General features: G+C 37.7%; 1 protein-coding gene across 5 annotated transcripts in view; it reads right to left on the reverse strand.

The window, feature by feature from the left end:
* Nucleotides 1-11,687: 11,687 nt before the first annotated feature.
* Nucleotides 11,688-24,019, reverse strand: part of btbd10b (BTB (POZ) domain containing 10b) — a 92,666-nt gene continuing 80,334 nt past the window's right edge. For all 5 annotated transcript variants that reach the window (XM_028793928.2, XM_051922779.1, XM_028793929.2 and 2 more), the window contains 4 exons: nucleotides 19,876-19,996; nucleotides 19,423-19,620; nucleotides 17,347-17,457; nucleotides 11,688-12,332 (listed from right to left, as the gene is read on the reverse strand). In XM_028793928.2, coding sequence (XP_028649761.1) covers nucleotides 12,022-12,332; nucleotides 17,347-17,457; nucleotides 19,423-19,620; nucleotides 19,876-19,996 — 741 coding nt within the window. In that variant the 3' untranslated portion in view covers nucleotides 11,688-12,021. The remainder of the gene's footprint in view (nucleotides 12,333-17,346; nucleotides 17,458-19,422; nucleotides 19,621-19,875; nucleotides 19,997-24,019) is intronic.

Consider the following 24,019-nt stretch of genomic DNA (forward strand, 5'->3'; position numbering starts at 1 on the left):
TTCATTTCACAAAAACAAAATAAGAAGTGGACTGCAAAGTGGTAAAACGGGCCAAAGACATCTCAGTAAAGGCAACAAGACCCACTTTGGCACATCAGGGATGAGAATATGAATCTCAAAAGCAAAAGCTGTGCGGTGATTCAGACACTGCCCACCACGCCAGCGGGACGTATGAGGACGGTTTGTTGTGAAAGATGGACCAGCAGGAGAGGGTGGCTGAAGACAAGACCTTCCAAGCACCACCTTGTTCATGTGCGGTGAGGAGGAGATAGCCCAGAAGATGTCTGCAGTGCACCAAGAATGGCCTATGTCCGTGTTCTTTGGCTCCTAGCAGAGGAGTAATGGACCACAAGAGGCCGATGCCAACCTCTGTCCCCCAACACTGTAAAAGACCGGTCCAAACGCTACAAGTAAAGCATCTGGATGTGGGTTACGGGTGGCCATTCCCTGCCAGGGCATCATAAGGAGACTGACAGGTGAGGAGCACGCATGTCCGGGTTTTCACATTTGTAGCGGGAAAGCCACGGGGGCAGCCAGGGTTGTGCTTTGCAGTTTTACTGTGTCCTTTGTCACATTTTCCTCATATGCTTTTTTTTTTTGTTTTTTTTGGACAATACAAGAATTATTTTTTTTTGTATTTTTAAGTCTCTGTTTTCTCACACAACATCTAACCTAACAAAAAATCGAAATTTAGCAGTGTAGCGGTTTTCGGACTGGAGTAGGAGGAGGAAATCATTGAGAATCCATGTAAATGTAACCAGTGAAACAGGCAGGAATAAAAGACACAAATACACTGATTCACTAAATGGCAGGGACCCCCATGATGTTTTGGACAAGGGCACATTTTTTGCCTTCATTTCACCCTCAGCTCCACTGTTTAAATCACAAATCAAACAATTTCAACATGATTAAAGTACACATTGCAGGCTTTCATTTAAGGGTATTTGCATATACAGTATTATGGTCATATTGTGTAGAAATTACACTTTTCGGTACCCCCACTTGTTTGGAACAATTGGTGTTACAGATGTTTGTGATTCTTCAGGTGTGTTTGCTTCATTAGTGCAGCCATAAGATATCTAGGCTTTCTTCTACCTTTGGAGTTTATAGATGCCATTTTTCAATAAAACCTGTGCCAATGAAAGTTAAAGAAGCCATTATGAGGCTCCAAAACAAGAATAAAGCCATTAGAGACATCGGTAAAACCTTAGGATTACCTAAATCAACTGCCTGGAATATCATTAGGAAGAAAGGATGCACTGGTGAGCTCAACAATCGCAAATGGACTGGTAGGCCAAGGAAGACCTGCATGGCTAATGCCAGCAGAATCCTCATCATCTTAACTTGGGCACTGAAGGCTGCATGTTACCATCTTTTATAGTCTCAGGGTTGATGACCTCTTGCACAGCACAACATGAATTACATGATAACAACCAATATGGGAACAAACAACACCACAACTGTGCCACCTGAAAATAACACAAAATAGCAACATCCATTAAAACTAATACATAGTAACGTTAATAATACAAAATAATGATAACAGTAAACATGCCAAAAGCTAGTAGATTCGAGACAGGTCTGGGTGGCAATTAAGCTGGACATATCCTGATTTGGAGACCTCTAGCTCTGGAGGAAAAGCATCTACACGCTCTTCAAAAGCAGTGGGCACATCATCGCAGGACACAAAACTTAAGGCCAATGACATTCCAACATGCACTAAATTGAATTCCTTCACTTTTTCCACAGCAACTCTCCATGAAGGAAACAGCAACCAAATAATAATAATAATTCATTACATTTATATAGCGCTTTTCTCAGTACTCAAAGCGTTATCCACACAGGGAGGAACTGGGAAGCGAACCCACAATCTTCCATAGTCTCCTTACTGCAAAGCAGCTAGCAGTTACCTGGCAGAAAAGAAAGTGCTACCTAGAATTTCAGCGCAATTGTCACCATGTACTTGTGTCATTGTGTGGGGCAGGTCTATGTGGTATAGCGGGTCCACAGCTCACGTCAAGAGGCTAGTTTTAAAATAAATAATTGCCGCTTAGGGAGAGGGCGTGGTTGTGTGGCTGAAGAGGTTCCTGGAGAGCTAGTGATGAGGCTGTTTCTCGCCTAAGTGCACAGGTAATAAACCATCCACATCCGTAATTGTTCCTGGGGGCTGCTGATTTGCCACAGTTGCCATGACCCCCGTCATAAATAGAAGAGTGAGGCGGCTAGAAAAAAAATAAAAGTAAAAGAGAAAAAGAAACGGAGGTTGCGGGAGTGAGGAAGAAGGCAGGAAGCTGAAGGAGAAAGCCGGTGCAAGATAGAGACATCGAGCGCTCACAGGCAGCTGGATTGAAGAGCCCCTCACGAGTAGTGTACGGCCGACACTAGAGGAAGGGCAGTTGGAAGTGGTCGCTCCAGCTGAATGATTTCTAGGAGCTGGAGTGACCGGTAGTGTGGATGACTCCCCGTGGAAGGCAATGGGAGTCGTGGAGTCTTGAGAAGGTGTGCCTCAGCGTGAGCGACCTGGCCGTTGAAGAACCCAAGTCTCGGTCCGGTAAGGTAGCCGTATGGAGCCTGGGAACGGAAGGCAACCGGACAGTAGTAAGGTCAGCTGCAAGAAGGGCGACTCCCCTGTTGAGAAGCCCGTATGGGAGAAGCAGGGGAGCTGCCCAATAATGGAAGACACCGGGTTTTGGATTTTAAAGGGTCTGCTTCCAGCATTGTTTTAACCTCGTTTTAAAGGATTGTTGTTTTTCTAATTAGAGGATTTTTTAACCTCCACGCTGCATCTATTTTATGGATTATTTATTTAGTGACTTTTTGTGGCACTGCACTTTATTTATTTGGACACTTGTTTTGTTATTTTTAATAAAAGTGCTTTGCACTATTACACCATCCCCTTGCTCCATTTGTTATGCCTCACTGCCGAGCTCATCGGTAACATTACCGACGGTGAAGGGTTCAAGAGCTCCCAGAAGCTGAAAGGGAGCATGCAGCGAACCCGCATCATCACATTCTATTGCTCTAGAGATAGATGATATAGTAAATCTCACATATAGGTAGAAAAATGTGAAATTACATATTTGAGGCTATGTTATGAGAAATACCTGGTGGATCCTACTGAACAGGCCACCCCTGGTGTACACAAATGTTTAAAAAGGCTACTAGGATAACGGGCTATCGAGCACATAGCAAGGAGTACAGACCATGGCAGATTGCTGGCAACAACTAATGAGTTTGCCAAGGCCTAGTGGCTTGGAGTGTTAACATCCTTCATAATACGTCACCATTACATCAACAGTAAACCCAACCCCGACTATTTGGTTCAATTTTCACATCCAAATGAACCTTGCAGTTATAAGATGTCAGATAACTAAACAGCCTATTTGTATTCTTTTACATGTATTGGCTTTTGGATTTCTTGCATGGTCAACTGTGCTGCACAATTTAGCAGTTCTATCACTTTTTTTCCTTACGTACAGAGACAAGGTTGCAAGTATCCACTGTTGATGTTCAACTGCAGAGCCAATCAATAATCGTCTATCCTTCTCCAGCAAATAACTCATAAATGTCCATTAAATTCTCTCTTTCATACTGAACAAAAAAGTCCCAAAGCAGCATTAATGGTTATTTAAAAATTTGATGCCTGCATGTGTGTTGTCTAGAGTCGTCTTTACTTTACTACAGATATTAAAATCTCACACAGCAGAACAACAGAGAAAACAGATAAACAGTCAGAAAATGGGGGTACACATCTCCACTCCCTTTGCAAAGCCACAAGACCTCCTTGAGCCAGAAGCTTGCCCCGAGTAAGTTCCTGTGCAGAGATGGTACACATCTAGGCATTTATAAACATTATGAACATAGTGCAGGGGTACTGAACTCCAGTCCCGGAGGTCTACAGTGGGTGCAGATTGTCATTCCAACCAGTTTCATAATTAGAAGTCTGGCCCAGCAGGTATGCTATGGCTTGTTAGTGCTTTCATTCTTCCAAGACAAATCTTTATCACTTCATAGATTTTTTGTTTTCTGAGAACTTTATCCATATGATTTGTGGACCAGAACAGATTTGTAGGTCTTGGTCCTTCCCTTCTCTCTCATTTATTTCAAAACATTGTATTAAGACATGATACTTCATGATGCAATATGATGAGGTACTCATTTGTGTCTCATTATTAACTGACGGCTGGTTAAGAAAACTAGTAACAATTCAAATGTAAAATGTAACTGTTTAAGACCAAAATAGGAAATAAAGGGTTCTGAATCATAACAAACAAGTTAAATAAACCTAAACCCAAAAACACATATTGACTTAGTAGTAAATTAAAAATATGGTTAAAGGTGATACTCACAGCTACTGCGGACTTCCGGGACTGGAGTTGAGTGCTTAGAGGGTCAGCTGTCTCAACCATTTTAATTCAAAGGCTGTTCGGTCTGCGGTCTCTTTGAGATGACATCATACAAAAATACACAATCGCCATGGTCTGCTTTTCTGATTTCCCCTATTCCTGAAACTTTAAACACTGAAAGTTTTCAGTTACATAAAAGGTCCCTGAGTAAACAAACTTTTTTTTTCCTAACCTGTGTTATTTACTGAATGAACACAGCTACTCAACACTAACTTGCACTGTGTGAAGATGTAATTGCCTCTTGCTCTTTCGACATGTCGTCTTTAAACTAAATGCTTCTTAAAATTCCATGTGACTTTGTACTCCACAAGGTTTCTAATTTGTTTTTACACCTTCTTTGTATTGGGGACAATTTCACAATTAAGAAATCATGATTACATTTTTTTTTGACATCACAATACTCCACCATTTTAACAGAGGTGTGCATACCTATAGAAAACATGGAGGTAGATGTGATTGCTGAAGGAACCATGAATTCTGCACAATCTATGAGACTATTCATAAGTAGCATGTCTGGTCATTTTTCATAACTGAGTTGTGCAGCAGCCAGTGACCCAAAATACAACAGCAAGTCTACAACTGAATGGCTCTGAAGAAACAAAATTGAAGTTTGGAAGAAGTTAAATACCTGAATTGAGCAGAAGAGAAATGCTAAAATGAGCCATTCACGCTCACAAACCCACCAATGTGTCAGAATTAAAGCAGTTCTGTAAAGAAGTGCGGGTGAAGATTCAACAACAGCAATGTGAAAGAATGCTGTTAAAATTCGAGGAAGCATTTACAGTATTTGTGATTGTTGATGCTAACAGTCCTGGGACAATGACTCATAACATAAGCACTTACTTTTTACATGAATAATGGTGCTGGACAACTGTTCCTTGAGTAAAGAAAGTAATGATTTAAAAACTATTTTGTTTATTCAGATTCTCTCTCTAACATTGCAGGTCTCAGGCAATTTATTGTGTAAAATTTACATATGAGGAAGAGGCCAATGCTTCTTAACAGCACTGTAATTATAACATTTGATACAACTGAGATATAATAATCATCGTTATACATCGTCTCATGGTTCTTGTTTATGCCGGCATACGCAAAGGTGGCAATTTCAGCATCTGCTCAATACACAATGACAAAAGTTTTTCTAATTACCCTAGGTTCTTGTCTATAAGCCGGACTCGTGTATAAGCCGGAGACCAAAAATCATACGAATTTTTAAAATAAAATCTTATCATAGATAAGCCGGACTCATGGATAAGCCGAACGTACTATAACCTATAACTAATAGAAGAGAGGGAGGCCAGTGGTCTCACTCGCACCCATTTAATTTCTTTAAGGGGGGAGAGAGTGTGAGATATTGGCGTCTCTCTCACTCCCCGCATGGCGCGGCCGGAGCGCGTTCTTTCTGCTCTGGGTGTCGCAGAGTCAACGCGCGCGCGTAGCGGTCATTTAAATTGTGATTTTATATGTAAGCATATTTAAATATATATCGCGGATTTTTTGCTGGTTCGCGGATTTCTGCGGACAATGGGTCTTTTAATTTCTGGTACATGCTTCCTCAGTTGGTTTGCCCAGTTGATTTCATACAAGGGACGCTATTGGCAGATGGCTGAGAAGCTAGATTGCTTACTTTTCTCTCTCTCTTGCGCTGACTATCTGTGATCCTGATGTATGGGGATTGAGCAGGGGGGCTGTTCGCACACCTAGACGATACGGACGCTCGTCTAAAAATGCTGAAAGATTATCTTCACGTTGCTATCTTTTGTAAAGCTGCTTCCTGAAACGACATGCTGCACGGTGCTTCGCATACTTAAAAGCTCGAAGGGCACGTATTGATTTTTGACTGAAAAACAAACTCTATCTCTCTCTCTGCTCCTGACGGAGGGGGTGTGAGCTGCCGCCTTCAACAGCTTTGTGCCGCGGTGCTTCGCATACTTAAAAGCCAAACAGCACCATTGATTTGTTTGCTAGAGATTGTTTTCTCTATCTATGTGACATTCTGTGCTCCTGACACGCACTCCTTTGAAGAGGAAGATATGTTTGCATTCTTTTAATTGTGAGACAGAACTGTCATCTCTGTCTTGTCACGGAGCACAGTTTAAACTTTTGAAAAAGAGACAAATGTTTGTTTGCAGTGTTTGAATAACGTTCCTGTCTCTCTACAACCTCCTGTGTTTCTGCGCAAATCTGTGACCCAAGCATGACAATATAAAAATAACCATATAAACATATGGTTTCTACTTCGCGGATTTTCTTATTTCGCGGGTGGCTCTGGAACGCAACCCCCGCGATGGAGGAGGGATTACTGTATAAACCGGACTTATGTATAAGCGGATATTCTATTTTTTCATTTTCACAACTTTTTTCCTTAGATAAGCCGCGGCTTATAGACAAGAACTTAGGGTACAAGTAAAGTTTTTAGTGAGCCGGAGAGACAGCATGAATAGTGTGTCAGTTTACAGATGTTGCGTAGTGAACAATGGATGATGATATGGTGCATGTTTCAATGCAATTCATTAGGGATACTTTTACATTTTGACTTTGAATGCATTGCTACAAGTAAATTTTAATTCAAAGCCGAAAGTTAGTTATGTTTTTGATTCATTTTGCTGTGTTCGGGTCTCCGGTGCTACAAATGTTGGGAGGATTATTATTTTTGTATTATGAAAAAGGAAGCCCTACAAATATAAAAGTTTTAAACCAAGAATGCATGGTGATCTTAAGGAAGCCCTACAAATATAAAAGTTTTAAACCAAGAATGCATGGTGATCTTATTATTATACCAAAAAGCACAAAAGAGTAACGTACAACTCCTTTCCACAAGTATTTATAACCTCCAATCCATCGTGTATCAGAGACAGGACTAGAAAAACAAAACAAAAACATTGATCCAATCAATTGTGCTACAGAAACCTGTCAATACCAAAACGTCAAGATACAGTAAGTACAGTAGGAAATGGATGTCAAGTGTCCACTGCAACACTGATGTAGTACATGTCCTTCGTGTGACATGCTTTGAGACAGTCACCGATGCACAGCCCAAACCTGCAATCAGGACAACATAAGCGTTCTTCTTTGTTCACTTTTCTTAGATTTTTTCTGTTAGTTCCACATGAAGGTGTAGAATTTCTGTGCCTCACCCACTGTGTGACTGTGGGCTACCACAGCGTAAGGTATAATGACTTCTGCATTCCCCAAAACCCAACGACACAAACATTAACAGCTGCTGCATTCACCAGGCATATCACGGCGATTCAGTAGTACGGTGCCATATGCAGCGTCTTCACTATCCATGTCAATGTCTAACAACCAATTCATAGTGTCATCACTACTGCTTAATTTAACTAATGATTCAGTTTCTGTTTGTTCTGGCATTCAATTTTTTCATTAACATGCTACTGTGTGTTTTGGTTGAAAGGTCCGCCCACCTCATGAATACTGGTGAGTTACCAAAGAGTGGAAAAATACATAAAAACCATTTATGAACATTTTGCAGCATATTTTTTTTCTCCACTAGATGGTCTCATAATACTGTCCTGAGGGTTATTTGCATCATGCACTGTACACACAAACAATACAGCTTAACCCAAGAGGCTCAGGTTTAACCGTATTTACGTAGAATTCCGAGCCCAAGAGATGCTCACGGGTTAACACCAAAGAGGTTAAATAAAAGCACTACTAGTAGAACCCTCGAATTAGTCATATATTCACTGGAGAATTCTTTGTATTTGTTCAGGTAGTACTAAAACTACTCAAGTCATTAGAAACTTATTTAAATTTTAGAAAATGAACAGTTAGAAGTAAAGACTGAACAAGACTGGTGGCCTTTCATCTAACAGTTTGACTGTTTTTGTGAAACACACTTCATGAATTTCAATTTTTCCACGGAGGCAAAAGTATTATATATCTACTTACCTACTGTATATATCTGGGCCCTCTGTCCCAGTGAGCTGGGTTGGAGAGATGTGCTGAAACCGATTTCATATGAAATGTAAATGTCTTTTACTGAACATGTTTCACTTAATGTTATTCAATTCCTAAAATAAAAAAGCACCTGAGCCCAACTTGCCACCACATGAAACCAAGATGATTAATTGAAGGATTGATGTATAGAGAGAGGAACGGACAGATGAATATCCAGAAAGCTGGACAAAACTTTACTCATCCTGGAAGGAAATTCACCTGTTCCATATGCAATATAAAACACAGACGAGACAAGGGTCAAAAAGACGACGTGTAAGAAACCCAAATTCAAATGTAGGATGTGAAAATGGCATTGCTGTTAAATTAAAATGAGGTGTTTCTATACACCCAGTCCACTCCTGTATTTTAAGCAATCCTCCAGTAAACTACTCAAACCTTCCCAATACAATAGTTTCCCTCTAGCTCAAATATAACTCGTCATGGCAGAACACGTCCCATCTATGCATGCCTTTTGAGCCACGCAATAAAAACTTTCCAATCTCTGCGAATTTATCTGGACTGGAGTGTGGCAGAGGCAGAACTTCAGAGAAGACCACTTTGTCAATGCTAAACCTAACTTTTTACATTTGGTTCAAACACCTGCTAACCTGCCCTCAAGTATGACATTTGATCCAGTGTGGACAATAACAAGTAGACCCAGCCACGATAAATCTGGTTGCCCAACTACCCTTCCAGAGAGATCCCCTAACTGTCTGCCTAGGCGGCAACATAACTGTATGTGAACCTCTGCCCATGGAACAAACCTGAGTTTCAATCCCCATAATAACCGAGTCCCCCACTTTTATTACTTCTCTTTTTCTGAGGACTGGTTTTGTGGTAATTCATTGGGGCTCTTCATCCATACCTATCAACTTAGTTCTGCAAGGTTCTAAAAACAGTTGTAGTATACATCCAACTCTAAGACTCATGTCCCTGGATAGTGCATACCTCCAGCACTGCGATTTGGTCTGACTCCTACCAACCTGTCTCTAGCTCTCTGATCTGGAGTCTTCTTCCATGGCCATTTAGCTGTGCACAGTTTCTGGGCAAGAGCTGCTAATTCTTCACAATGCAGACTAGCTACTTCCATCTCAATTTCAGCAGCCCTATGCTCCAGGTGCAGAATTCACAGCCATCTCTCACTGAGATGTAGGCCTCTTTGGAGCAAGCCTCTAAAAGTCCAACACATTACAGGGCTTTAATTGCACTAGCTTCATGATTAATTTGATGATTTGGGCAACCATTAACTGATGAACTGTTTTAAAATGAAACACCTACTGGACCTCTCCATATGCCTATGCTTTCTATTAAAAGACACTCTTCAAAATTGTATGCCTTAATCGTGCAGCCACTCACACACTTTAAATGCTTGCTAAAACTGCTTCAATCTCTACTACACTTCCCCTTACTCCTGGCTGTTTTCCTAACAAACTGTTTCTTCATTATTTTCTTTCTAAACCAACCCAGCTATTAACACAATACTGGTTTAAATATCCCATTTTTTAAATGTGCTTTCTGGCTGTGTTCCTGAAGTAAATTGCATTCTTTTACTACTTTTAAGTTGCATATTTACTAATCAGATACAAGGCTGTTTCATTATTTACTTGCTGTCCAATTTCTTTTGTTGTGCTGCACCACTTGACTCACACATTGCTGAGTTACACATACACTCTCCAGTCAAAACATACTTTTCCCTGGAGCGGCTGAAAAAACAGCACAAGAAACTCTTGTAAAGAAAAAAAAGGCTGTAAAAAGTACTGCCTGACCAGTGGCAATCAAAAATGAAGTTTCAATATCCAGAAATAAATAATAAAGTTTCTCACTGAATAACTGACAGTTCTCAGCCCTAAACACATGAAGTAAGCTTTACCAAGACATCAGCAAATTCTCCTGGTTTATTGCTATTAATGCTTGGTTATGATTACGTAAACACATTTTTTCTTTGCAAATATGTGTTTATATGCAACACTGGCTAACCATAATCCAGACCTGACAGCATTTTAGCCAATGTGGAAGCAGCAGAGTACAGTCGACTGCACACTGCTCCCTCAAAGCTGCAGGGACTTCTGATCAGACTGTCTGCATTTCAATTACAGTACCTTGCATAACAGGCTCATGAGTATTACGCCAGTGTAAGACCACCTGTGTGTGCAACTCCTACTTCTCCATAACAAGGCTTTGCTTGGTTTAATCAATCAGTCTTTATTTAGGCAGCACCCTTCTTTTTTTAAGAAGTATAAACAAGCCCTTTAGAAGACAAAGAAAATGTTAAATAAATGAACATGAAGTAAATACAAGTATACAAAGTATAGCCAAGAAATACAAGAACAGGAAACATTAAAGTTTAGTTTAAAATAAATATTACTGCATAATAGTAAAAGTCTGCTGAAAACTGCTTAATTATGGGTAACAGCAAAACTGTATAACCAACCATTACACATTATAGCTTCAGACACAGACAAACATAGCATATCTTCCTAACTTTATAAGCTAATAATACCCCACCAACCATTTTCCCTTCCACTGCCAGAGGGAAATACTGCTGCAGTGGCAATTTCTAAAATTGCTGAAAAAGATAAAGCCACACATTCTGTAATGAAAGATATCTTATTCTACATGTCTCGTTCTTAATAAGTCTCCAACAAAACTACTGCCAAAAAAATGAATGAAAAGGTACAGTTTCACCACATAATGAAACATTTTATTGACTAGTCCTCATTCTTTCATCATAACATAGCTAAAGCATCTTGATGTCTACTTTTTTGTTATTCTTTCTATATACCTTGGCCTATTCATCGCTTCTGTGTGAAAACCAACTACTGCCATAAAACCAATGTGAACCCAAAAATATTGGATCTGTCAGAATAAAGTGCTCATGCTATTTATACTCTTTAACATTGGTCTTCCTTGTCTTTAGGTGTATCTGGATACAGTTAAACCTTTGCTGTGTATATACATATCCTGATTAAGACAAGGCAGAACACAGGACAATGTAATTTCAGTTAGCTCTTTATTAAATATTAGCTTTATGAACAAATAATAACCTAAAACAAGAAATGTGAATGCAGAATAAAACAAACTTTAAACAATTCATGTGAAGAAACGCAATTAACAAAGAGCCCCAAATTTGTGATGAACTGACATGAAACACAGTGCATCACGTGTCATTAAAAAATAAATCTGAAATCAGCAGGTTTAAGCCCAGCAACTAACAGTGGTCATCTCTTTCAAAAAAGCAGTCTGTGTTGTTTTTAATACTTCACTGCATACCTGCATATGAAAAGCTATTTTTACCTATTTACTTTTTTCTTTAAAAAAAAAAAAAAAAAAGATCATCATAAATCCACCAAAAAGGTAAACCAACTGGACGACTTCAGATGACTGTAATTGTGGGCTTGCCAAAATAGTGAAATAGCAAAAGATTTCCTTTAACTTATATTGTGCAAGATGTAACATTTTAGAAAACCCACTGCCATTTTTATTCCTTTGGTCATGTTAAAAAAAAAAAAAAAAGTCACTGAACCTTGCATCATTTTATTCATATTTTTACCAAAATTTCAATATCTAAGGCTGCTGATGAACTGCATGGTAGCCAGTTAAAATGCTGCTCTTCCTTCCTTGGACAATGGCGTGCTGAACTTTTAGATTGTCACCCTTATACTGCAGGAGATGGTGCATCAGGATCTGGATCACTATTTCCTGGTGGGGGGTGAATAGGGAGGATATCCAACTCATCAACCTGTGGAGTGGGATGCATTACAACCAACTGGTCTTGAGGAATGTCTGCTGCGGCTGCAGCAAGGTTAGTGATGGATTTACTTTTCACACACTGGAAATCAACATGGCGACTTTTGCCTTCCTCTTTTTCCCAAGACATTCTGATGAATGGTCTCTGCACATAATTATATATAACTTCAGGTCGACCTCCTGGCCTCTTCTTTACTTTCTCCTTATATGTAGGATAGCCTGTTAATGGCAAAACAGAATAACATGAAAATAGTAATTGTCATTATAGCACAGCTTTTTCAATTAATCAAATAAGAGTAAAAGTTAAAAGCTGAACAGTGTGCTTTTTTAACATCTATGCTTTGTTAGGTCAAATGGACACAGAAAGAAACTTGACTGAACTGTATAGAACTGTGACACATTTGAGTCAGCTCTCTGACTGGAAATGTAGTTGATTTCTGATTTGGTTTACAATTTAAACCTAACTTGTAACATTTTTTTTAAATGGCACCACAATGTAGAGAGTCATAACAACTGACTTAAAACATCACAGAACTGAGTTGGAGTTCTCAGTTCAGTCACCAAAAATGACAGATTTGTGCTATGTTAAGTCTACATGTTTATCTCTGAATGCTTTGGATATTCACTGACATCCTAAACACGTGTGTCTGGTGGATTGCCCACTCTAAATGGGGACAGAATTGACAGACTCAAGTCCACACTAATGTTTGTGCATTTAAAAATGCACACATTTGTCTACATTTTCGTCTTTCGCCCACCCCATCATTTGTGGACTCTGAAAATGAAGATTTTTTAAAAATGATCTCCAGAGCTGTATCTTTCTGAAAACGTAACGTTAGTTTCATTGTGGATAGGTGTAAATGTGGTTTTCCATAAACAACCACACTCTGTTTGGTTAGTGCTTATTTCGTAGCCTTCCCTGACTGGATCTTGCTCGTTCACTGACTGGTCACCCTTCACGGAAGAAAAACATTTTCTAACACAGCAAGAATAAAAGAGTTGCTTTCCAGAATGCTTGGTGTGCTGATTATCTGTATGCTTCAAAAATGTGTTTTATAAAGTTTGAACTTAGCATAAATACGTAAAAAGCAAATTATTACTGGCTGCCACAGTTTTGCAATAAAGCCTGATGGCAGAAGGCATTACTGTTGTAGTGAAAAATTCAGAAGTGCCGTGAAAATCAGATTGTAAATAAATCAGTTGACAGCCTCAGTGTTTATTACTTAAACCTAATCTGCTCAGTAAGAACAGTAAGTAAGAGTGCAGTATGCAGAAAAATTAACAAGATACTTAAAGTGGACCGATGTAGAACGTAGCAAAGCTCATAATATTACAGGACAGAAAGAGACAAGCAAGCACAGGGCAGAAAAGCAACAATATGGATGCATGACCGCACACATTTATCTACTATCTTTTTTATGTTAGTTTTATAAACGTTTGGTATAAGATGCTCTTCGATTGCTGAGGACCACTTATAATCTATTTTGCAAATGAACATAAAGCTAAATATTTTTTTTGGTGTCACTTTAATGTTTTAATTTAACTTGAAAATGGCTGTAATCAGTTCTGAAGGCGGTCACTTTCAAACGTGGTCAGCACATTAAATACAATACTGGGAATTCGCTTCGGCTCCTTAAAGAATTTCTAGAAATTTCTTACTTTTTCTATAATGTGAGCACATTGTCAGAGTCCGGCTTGCACTGATAGTTTAGAAATCGCACGAAGTACACAGGAATCCGATTTTCACTGAGCTCTGAATTTTTCATTACTATTTTCCCTTCACAAAGTTTCCATCATTGCGTACATACCAAGTGTTGGTGAAGGACACCTCCATGTGCGTTTTATAGGATTTAAATATAGACAGGAACTCTTTTGAAAAAGATGCAAAAACACCAGCCTGGACAGAGATTGTTTTCCTTTAAAAACTCTGTGTTTAAATGACAATGTGGTGGTGTGGACATAGCCTGAATGTGGGACTTGTGTATTTAAAAATATAATGAAAGGTGGTGGTCTACAAAGCCAAAGCCTTACTACTATCAAATCAAAGATATCAGCATGACAGCGGCTCAACATAGCCTTGAGGTAGTTCAACGTCAAAAAGTTCAAATGTCCCACAAATGGCCCAACCACAGTCCTGATCACGATCCTGTGGTACCATTTGAAAACTACAGTGCACTAGCTTCATCCAAGTAACCTGAATAACCTAGAGGAGATCTGCCTGAACGAAGAGGCCAAAATCACAATTGAAAAGTATGCAAAGTTGGTTCATACTTGCTACAATAAACTTATAACTTTTATTGTTACAAAACACTAAATTCATAATTTTTTTCCCCCCCACTTAAGATTTTTTTTTTCTAAGAAAAACCTATATCACATTAAAACTAAGTAAAAATTGAGAACTGATTAGGGATCTGAACACTTTTCCAAGGTATTACGATTTTGTATATATTGGTATGAGAAAGATCAATATGTCAATTCTCAAATTTGGAATTAATCCTAATACTTTTGACATTTTCTGTGGTATTGACTCGGCCTGTATCCAATGAGTTTTCCTGCTTGCTAGTTCTTTTCACAGCGAGTTCTGACCCTTTGACAACTGCATACACACAAATCCCCTCTCCCCGACATGGAGCAGCAGACCCACCTCCTATCACCCACTGTGATGCTGTTCAAAGTTAGCTTTTCGACTTTCAACACAGAGGAAACAAATATGCAATACAGCCATCAATTAGCCAAAACTTAAGATGTAACTGCTCACAATAACAAGAACTACACATACTTGAATATATTCAAATGTAGCTTAAATATTCAAGGTCCGACATATAAATTTGAACTGTTTGGGCTTTTTCATATTCCTCCTTCTTATAATTCATATTTTTACTTTGTTTGCATTATATTAATAAAGAATGAAGGACTTACAACACAATATGATGTATAGATAGATAGAGAGATAGATAGATAGATGAAGCAGAAGAAACCTACACCCTTCAAACGAAAGTGACACTTAAAGACATCATTTCACTTTACTGCACATAAACTAATACAAGAAGAGAAAACATAATGGGGTGTTACGATATTAGTGCTCTGGGGAATTCACTGCCCCTTTTGGTTTAGTGCAGGCACGTTAAGTCAAACCTACCTCATCTCTTTGTGCTTGCATACCTTTGCTCCTTCAGTTATTCCATTTGAACATGCTCATCAGTCAAATGCAAATGCAGCCATTAGTTTTACTCCAGGAGTCTGTACTCTTACCTGTAGTTTACTGATGTATTCCATGATATTTTTGTTTTAGTACGGTGCTCTTTCTTTGAAAAACTGACAGTAACTTTTTAAAAGGTGGTTGAAAAATGCCACTTTTCATAAAGTATTATCTTCAGCCAGTCTGATTCACATACTGTGATCTCTTAACAATCAAAATTTATTCTCTTAACAAGCTCTCATCAAAAAAGAAATACACGACATGATGTATGCGGAGTAGAATAGCAAAGATATTAACAATAAGTTGTTACTCGAAATGTAAAAACTCTGTCTCTAGAGGCTCTTAAACAAGTTTTCCTACTTATTATACTGGGGTGTCAAGTACAATTTTGAAAGTTCTTGGGGGTTCACCATGGGAAAACGTTTGGAAATCAATGGTTTAGGTTACAATAATTCAGTAATGTACAATAAAAACTGCACTACAATACTTGCATTGCTAGCATTTTACTGACATGAGAATGTGTAAAAATGTCAGAGGCTTTTGAGAAAGAAAAGAAAAAAAAAACCTCCCTCAAGATGAATCTATTGATATGTATATAGCTTTTTAATAAAAAAAATTGACTTTACAGTGTGTTGCCTACAATAGACCCATACCAGTGATATCAAATACCAATTGTATCTCACTTTCAATTCAGTTTTTTAATGAAGTAATTTCAGGAACTTTTTGAATGTTCTTTGAATTAAACTTCATATGGAGTTTTACAACATTTAATTACACCATTTATATCACCTTCTATCAGGAAGAGCATAATACAGTTTTCCTGTTTCACGAAAAGGGCACAAGTTCATTTTAAATTATAAAAGTTTATTCATTTTGTTATTATAATCACCATGCTATTGTTATAGATAAAAGAATACTTAGGGTGATAATGAGTGTAATTTGAGGCAGCTAAAATAAGTTGTTGAAAAGGAAATTTTAAATCTTTTTCACAGACAAATTGAAAAAATCATATATACGGTAGTTATTTTCCATTTTCACTAAAGAAAAGAAACCCAACTGTCATTTGCTTGCGGTAACGGATGTTTAAAGATTCAACCAAGCAACAGATTTAAGTCAAGTACCACAGGGTCAACAGTGAGCAGGAAAGAAAATATAGTTTTTAGTGTATGGGCCAGACATTTAAAAAGAAAACAAAAAAAACATTAGCTATAGTCCTTTAGTTCAGTGTTTCTCAACCTTTACAGTCTCTGACCCAGTTTTCCCTTTTAAGTCTATAAACGACTCACTAATGGCAGGGTTCGAAGTAGCGTTTGTGGTCCCCCAAGGTGAAACGAGAATGTACATAAGAGCTTCCCCCATAGTGAAATGACAGTAAAAATCAGAGCAATTAGCGAATTTGGGAGGGTTCACTTATGATGAAACAAGTGCAAATTTTGGAGTTGTTGGGGTCAAACAAGCATAAACTCCAAAGTGCAAAGAAATGGGGGGGTGTGCATGGTTTCCCCAATTGTGAAACAAGCATGAATGTCTTAAGTGGAAAGGGGAGTCCTTCATTAGATAAGCAAAGATACAAAGAGGGGTAAGTATTGCAAAGTGCTGTTGATCAATTAGATGACCCACTGCAACCCACTCGCACACCAAATGACAGTAACCTACGACTCAAAACAGGGTTGCAACCCAGTGGTTGAGAAACACTGCTCTAGTTAGCACAACTGTAGATTCTAGAAAAGAGTAGTTTTCCTAAAATTCCTTGTGAACTGGTGTGTTTTCAGGAAGCAGAAAGATGTAGATTTCACTAATGACATAACAAACTAATAAAAAATAGAAAAGGTTGATTTCAGAAATTGATTGGCAAAAACGATAATATTGCATAGCATGCCATAATGCTAAAAATGCTAGAAAAACATATTACTATGTTAATACATCTGTCAGTTTTTGTCATTGAATAATACCCTTTAGTTATATTCCAAAATTATACTTTGATTTGATAGCCATATTTTCGCTTAAAAAAAGCGTGAAGTATTTGCCTCTTACCTTCAATTCCTAGCCGGATTTTCTTCAAACCACGCTCCTTCAAAACTGATTTGGCAACATCTCTGTTTTCAATGTATTTAAAGAATCTATAAAGTTTTGTGCTGTAAATAACTGTAAAAAAAGTCTCTTTTAGTATTTTTGTCCAGTAAATAAACAGGTTAAAAAGAAAACTAAATATAGAACAAGCAAAAAAAAAAAAAAGGAAAGATATTCCTCACATGTTGCATATGTCCTATGACTATGAGAACCTGATGTTGGAAACTGGATTCAATTAAAACACCGACACAGGGACAGATATAAAAAATATCCAAAAACAGTTACCCTAGATACTTCAAAACACTAACCTAAAATATGATGACATGAATAAAAATGCAGGTGGACAGCTTTTCAAAGCAACTGGCTCAATTGCTTCCCCCTTCAAATCTGCTTGAATTACATTCAACATTCAGTTAACAGCTATATAAATAATTCAGTATGATCCAAGTTCATAAAACAGATTTCATCTCTCTTGTGGGATGATGTTCAATTCACTTTAAGGACATATTTTAAACAAGTGATTAGAAATTTTCTCCAAGTTAATGTTAGATAAATCTTCATTCTGCTCTTAATGATGTTTAAAAAAAAAAAAAAAAAAAAAAGTGTTCTTATTGTCTAGATATTTAAATGGTGACAGATAACATTTTAGTATATGGTTACTGCTTAATATTAAAGGTGAAAGCAGATAATAGTTTCAGAACTATTAAATCATGTAAATATAAATTGTATAAAAATAAACTAAATAACAATAATTTACCGCAGATACTCACGTATTAGTCGATCTCGCAGATAAGTTGAGTGTATTTTTAAGCCGAAAATTACGGAATTTATTATGACCCACGTATAAGTCGAGAGTAAAACTTGACAGCTATCAGAGATAGAGGGCGACAATCAGCTGTTAATGGCGACAAAACTCACTGTCACGTCACAGGCATTCCCTCTGTGCTTGGAGAAATGCTAGACTCGTTGACTCAGCAACTAATCCTTGCGTGTGTATGAGCTGCGAAATGTAAACAAAGGCAAAATGCCATTGACATGTCACAAGGGAGCGAAGCGAGTGCAGAAAAGAAAACACTCGGCAGACGATGTTTTGCATATTATCGCTGAGTCGGACTCTTGATTTTTCAGAATCGGATTTTACTGACAGTGATCAGGAATCGAGGAAGAGAGTGAGAAACCGGCATCAGCTGATCGGACACCAGCCGATGCCGCGCCAGCTGATCGGCTGCCAGCTGAACGCATTCGCGCAGCTGATGCACCTACGGCAAGGTTCGCGTGGGAGGAATACCCAGACATTGATCCGTGGGAGCCAAACTGGCTACCGGACTTCACAAGACAGCATGGCTTGCTGTTGGGCACGACAGATCACCCGCTGCTGGACTACTTCAGGCTGCTCTCTCCTGATGCTGCTTTTCAGCTACTGTCAGACGAGACAAACAGGTAGGCAGAGAAATTTTTTGAATCTCGGGCTGCGCTTGCATCGCATTGATAGTGTGCGTTCCCTTGGTTCTTTTGATTCCAAATCTGGTTGCACGTGGCAGCTAATGGTATGTTTGTTATCCAAAACCTGCAAAAGCTAATGCTCAAATTCAAGTATTTCACAGTTTACAGAATTATTTAATGAAATTAGAAAAAAAAACTAGCTAATTAGCAATAGTATTGCTGGCTTATAATTATTTCAAAGACCATGGGAAATGGCAGATGACCGGTGACTTAACACTGTGAAGTGTGGAGTATACAATGTCATTACCTAAATTCTATGGACAATTGTGTTGGATAAGTCGACCCTGTTTTTTTGAATGAATTTTAAGGCATAAATTTTTCGACTTATACGCGAGTATAAACGGTACTTAAGCGCAAGCAGTCAAATTAATTACAATTGACAATAGCAGGCAATTACATGGCAACTAAGATTATTTAAGCGCAAGTAGTCTGCAGCATCATTGTACTTACAAAAACATTTAAGAGAGTTTCTATAGGTCAAATTAAAACAGCAAAAAACACAAAAGTAGTGGGATTAATGACTGGACTACTGCTTACTTTGTGAGTACTCTTCTCCCATTTGAGGTGGGTACTCTTCGTCCCAATCGACAACATCATCATCTGTCAGAACCACAATATGGCACTCTCTTTCTCCACTTTGGGCACTGGCTACCATCAGTGGTAAGACCATTTCTTCCAGATAAAATTCAAACTGACGACGTGCCCCATCATTTGAAAGCTCATGCATTAGTGCACCTGTAAAAAAAACAGTGAGCAGATAAAATAAAGACATACCATGCTTCTCTAAATTTAAAGAATTTACTAAACAAAAAATTTTTATGGTTACAACTGCACATGCATAAATCACCATGTAATTAAAAGGCAGCTGTCATAAAAAATTAAAATTACCAATAGGCACAAAACAACAGTCTCATTTTAAACATATACTATACACATATTATAGATTTTACTTTAACACAAGAGAACAAATTAAACATCACTTGCACTTACTCAGGTCTCTGCATTTAATTGTGCTATAGTCAAAGGAGATGCATAAATAGTCACAGGCCTCTCTCAGCTCAGGAATGGAGATTCCATCAGGGCAGCGGATTATCCCAGTTTTATAATAATCCTGTGAGTTAAGAAATGTTAGACAGACAGGAGACTGTTACTGATGTAGTCTTTCTCAAAACTCTACTTATCACAATTAGCAATATAATTTTAGTTTATACAAGGACTTGTATTTAAAGATCTGTTTATAGTCTACCATTACAAATTTAGTTACCGTTTGTGATTTCAAGGATACAAGGTACTAAAACCCAAGAGAAAGCACATTATATACAACAGAAAGCTGAAAATGTTTGAAAAAGGGATCAAAAAACTCTTAAAAAATGCTTGAAGAGAAAACAAGTTCATTTGTAGTTTTCAACTTTTAATTTGTAAATGCAAATATAAATTTTGAATTCTATAGCTGGATAAACATAAGACAAGAGATTAAAGTCTAAAGTATATTTAGCTTCTAAGGCACTTAGCCTTGTAGGTAAAATAAACATCAGATTTCCTATAAAAGCACAAACATTGAGGAGGAATAGTTTTTTTTAGTTTCACTTAAGTGGTACACTAGGATATAAATTAACCAAAACAAAACTAAAAATGTAAATGTAAATAAGCAAGTATAACAACATTTACATTACCATTTTATATCTTTTAAAGTTTAAATTAAAAAAAATGTTAGCAATGGTTTCTAATAATGTCTAGCATAAAAAGGAAGAGGCAAATCATTACACAAGCAGGTTTACACATTTAAAGATATGGTACCAAACAATATGGACAATGGCATATTTGTCAAACAACCCCATGAGGAAATATTGTAAACATACACAACTCTTAATGAAAAAATGTTTTAAGAATGAAACGTCAAATAATTTTGGCTAGCAAAATATGTGACTCTCTCTAAAGCTATTTTTTATCCACTTATCCAGTACGTGCTAAAAATCAGCAAAATAGAAACAGCAACAGCATACAAAGCAAAAAGCTTCAAAAAAAGAACTGCTACCTTGAAAATAAGTGAAGGAAAATAAATAAGGTAAAATAAAGTGAGATTAAAAATAAATAAATAAAATGTCCTTAGACAATGACAAAAAACATGGTAAGTAAGCACTGCATGTCTTCAACTATAATTAGTTATTATAAACACAAATGCTAATTAATTTAGACTAATCCATTAAACATGGGAAAAAAAGGCTAGCAGTAACTAACTTGTATTATTACTTGGTGTTTGCTCTCTAGTGTGAATGAAACAATAACAAAAGATAAGAAAATGGGAGGGGGGGTTTGGGGGGGTATAAATCATAGTGTGAATACATACACGCATCAGCAACTTTATTAGGTACACCTTGCTAGTAGCAGATTGGACCCCTTTTTGTCTTCAAAACTAACAATTCTTTGTAGCATAGATTCAACAAGGTACTGGAAACATTCCTCAGGGATTTTGGTCTATATTGACATGATGCATTTCACAGTTGCTGAAGATTTGTCGACTACACATTCATAATGCGAATCTTCCATTCCACCACATCCCAAAGACACTGTATTGGATTGAGATGTGGGGACTGTGGAGTACCGTGAACTCACTGTCATGTTCAAAACATCAGTTTGAAATGATCTGAGCTCTGTGACATTGCATGTTATCCTGCTGGAAGTAGACCTCAGAAGACAGGTACATTGCAATCATAAAGGGATGGACATGGTCAGCAACGATACTCAGGTAGGATGGAGCATTTAAATGATGCTCAATTGGTACCAAGGGGCCCAAAGTGTGCTAAGAAAATATCCCCCCACACCTTTACTACACCACCACCACCACCACCCTGAAACGCTGCTACAAGGCAGGATGGATCCATGCTTTCATGTTGTTGACCCCAAATTTTTACCCTACCATCTGAACATTGCAGCAGAAATCGAGACTCATCAGACCAGGCAATGGTTTTCCAATCTTCTATTGTCCAGTTTTGGTTAGCCCATGCAAATTGTATCTTCAGTTGCCAGTTCTTAGCTGACAGAAGGGGCACCCGGTGTGGTCTCCTGTTGCTGTAGTCCATGTGTTTCAAGGTTTGATGTGTTTCACAGATGCTCTTCTGCACACCTCATTTATAATGGGAGGTTATTTGAGTTATTTTTTGCCTTTCTACCAGCTCGAACCAGTCTGGCCAGTCTCCACTGATATTTGACATCAATAAGCATTGTAGATATGGCTATGTGTGAAACTCCCAATAGATCAGAAGTTTCTGAAATACTCAGAATACCCTATTTGGCACTAACAACAATGCCATGTTCAAAAGTCACTAAAAATCACCTTTCTGTCCAATTCTGATGTTTGGATTTGAAATTCAGGAGGTAGTATTGACAATGTCTATATGCCTAAATGCACTGAGTTTCTGCCATGCAATTGGCCGATAAGATAGTTGCATTAACAAACAACTGAACAGTTGCACCTAATAAAGTGGCTGGTGAGTGTATGCATTTATACCACTTTATCTTGGTAAAGTGCTAAATGTAAGAGTGCTATATTTACTGTTTGTTTCCCTATGGAGGAGAGCAGCATTTATGCTGAAAGTAATGCAACATTGTATGTGCATCACAATAAGTTCCAATAATCTGTAAATATAATCTGCATTTAGCAAATATTTACAAACTAATTCACACAACATTGATTATACCTTAAGAACTCCACCATATTACTTCACTGAACAAAATATTTGTGGGTTATATTTGCTATTAAGTAACCTTAGAATACAAAGGAATAATTATGATTAAAGTAACACCTTATTTACTTTCTTACTACCTTAACTAAATTCAGGGTTAAAAGGAACAGATGGTTATCTTCGCAGCAACAGTGATACCAACCACGCACACGCATTTGTCAGAAAGTAAAACAAAGGCATGCAAACAATCTAACAAAATTTCATATTACTGTGCAAAGAAACACAATTGACAATGGATTAAACATGATAAAAAAATGCAGATTCCACACGATGGTATTGTATTTGAGGTATGCAACACCATTTTTCTTGAGAAAATCCACTTATTCAATTTGATGGTGATAAATCTGGCTCTATTCCAAAGTCACTCTCTTTATGGTACGGTCATCCAGTGACTGAGCTGGATAAGGTACATAACTTTTTACAGTTATGCTCTTCAAACTACTCACTGAATATTTATAACCTTAGGACAGGGATAATGGCATACTGAAAAATTGTGAATATTCATAACCTTAGGACAGGGATAATGGCATACTGAAAAATTGTACAACATCATGAAAGAAATGCTTTACTACTGAATAAACACGACGACTCAAAATTGCTTTTGAGGTAATTATAAGACATAAGCCATACCAGGATAAATATACTTTACACAAGACCACCAGCAAATAATTATTCAAGACACTACTTCTTCTGGTGCATTCCACACAAATTCCAAGTCAAGCTGCTGTCTGTGTGGAGGTTGCACATTCTTCACATGGAGTGCAGCATTCTAAGGATACAAAGATGTGCATGATAGGCTAATCAGCAACTTTAAATTGTCCAGGTGTGAACCAGCGTAAACGAACATTGCAAGCTCTGCTCACGAGCGAACAACTACATGCAATCACTACTGTCGCCCATGGGAAAGATGCTCAAAGCCAAGCATAAGGTCATGGCTTTCCCAAAATAAAGAAAGCACTAGGTGGTCTTAATGGGATAGGGAAAACATAAGTTATTTATTATAAAGCATTGCAGAGAGAACTTCTTCAGAAATCAATAATTAGGGCACCTCTGCAAGGGAACCACCTCTTTCAACCTTCGCAAGTATATCCAGTTTTTAATACCTGGAAAAGTTTTGGGATTAAAATGCTCAGAGATCTTTATATAGACAACATATTTACATCTTTTGAACAATTACGTTCAAAATTTAACCTCCCAGCTACACATTTCTTTTACTATCTTCAAATTAGAAATTTTGTTAAACAGAAATTGCCCGATTTCCCCCACCTTGCACCCTCCACAATGCTGGAAAAAATACTGCTCAATTCCGAGGAAACAAACACTATTTCCGCAATATATAAAATCTTATTAGAGTCCCTACCTTTCAAAGATCCAAGAGGACATTGGGAAGA

The sequence above is a fragment of the Erpetoichthys calabaricus genome, chromosome 2, assembly GCF_900747795.2.
Source record: "Erpetoichthys calabaricus chromosome 2, fErpCal1.3, whole genome shotgun sequence".
NCBI classification, from domain to species: Eukaryota; Metazoa; Chordata; class Cladistia; order Polypteriformes; family Polypteridae; genus Erpetoichthys; species Erpetoichthys calabaricus.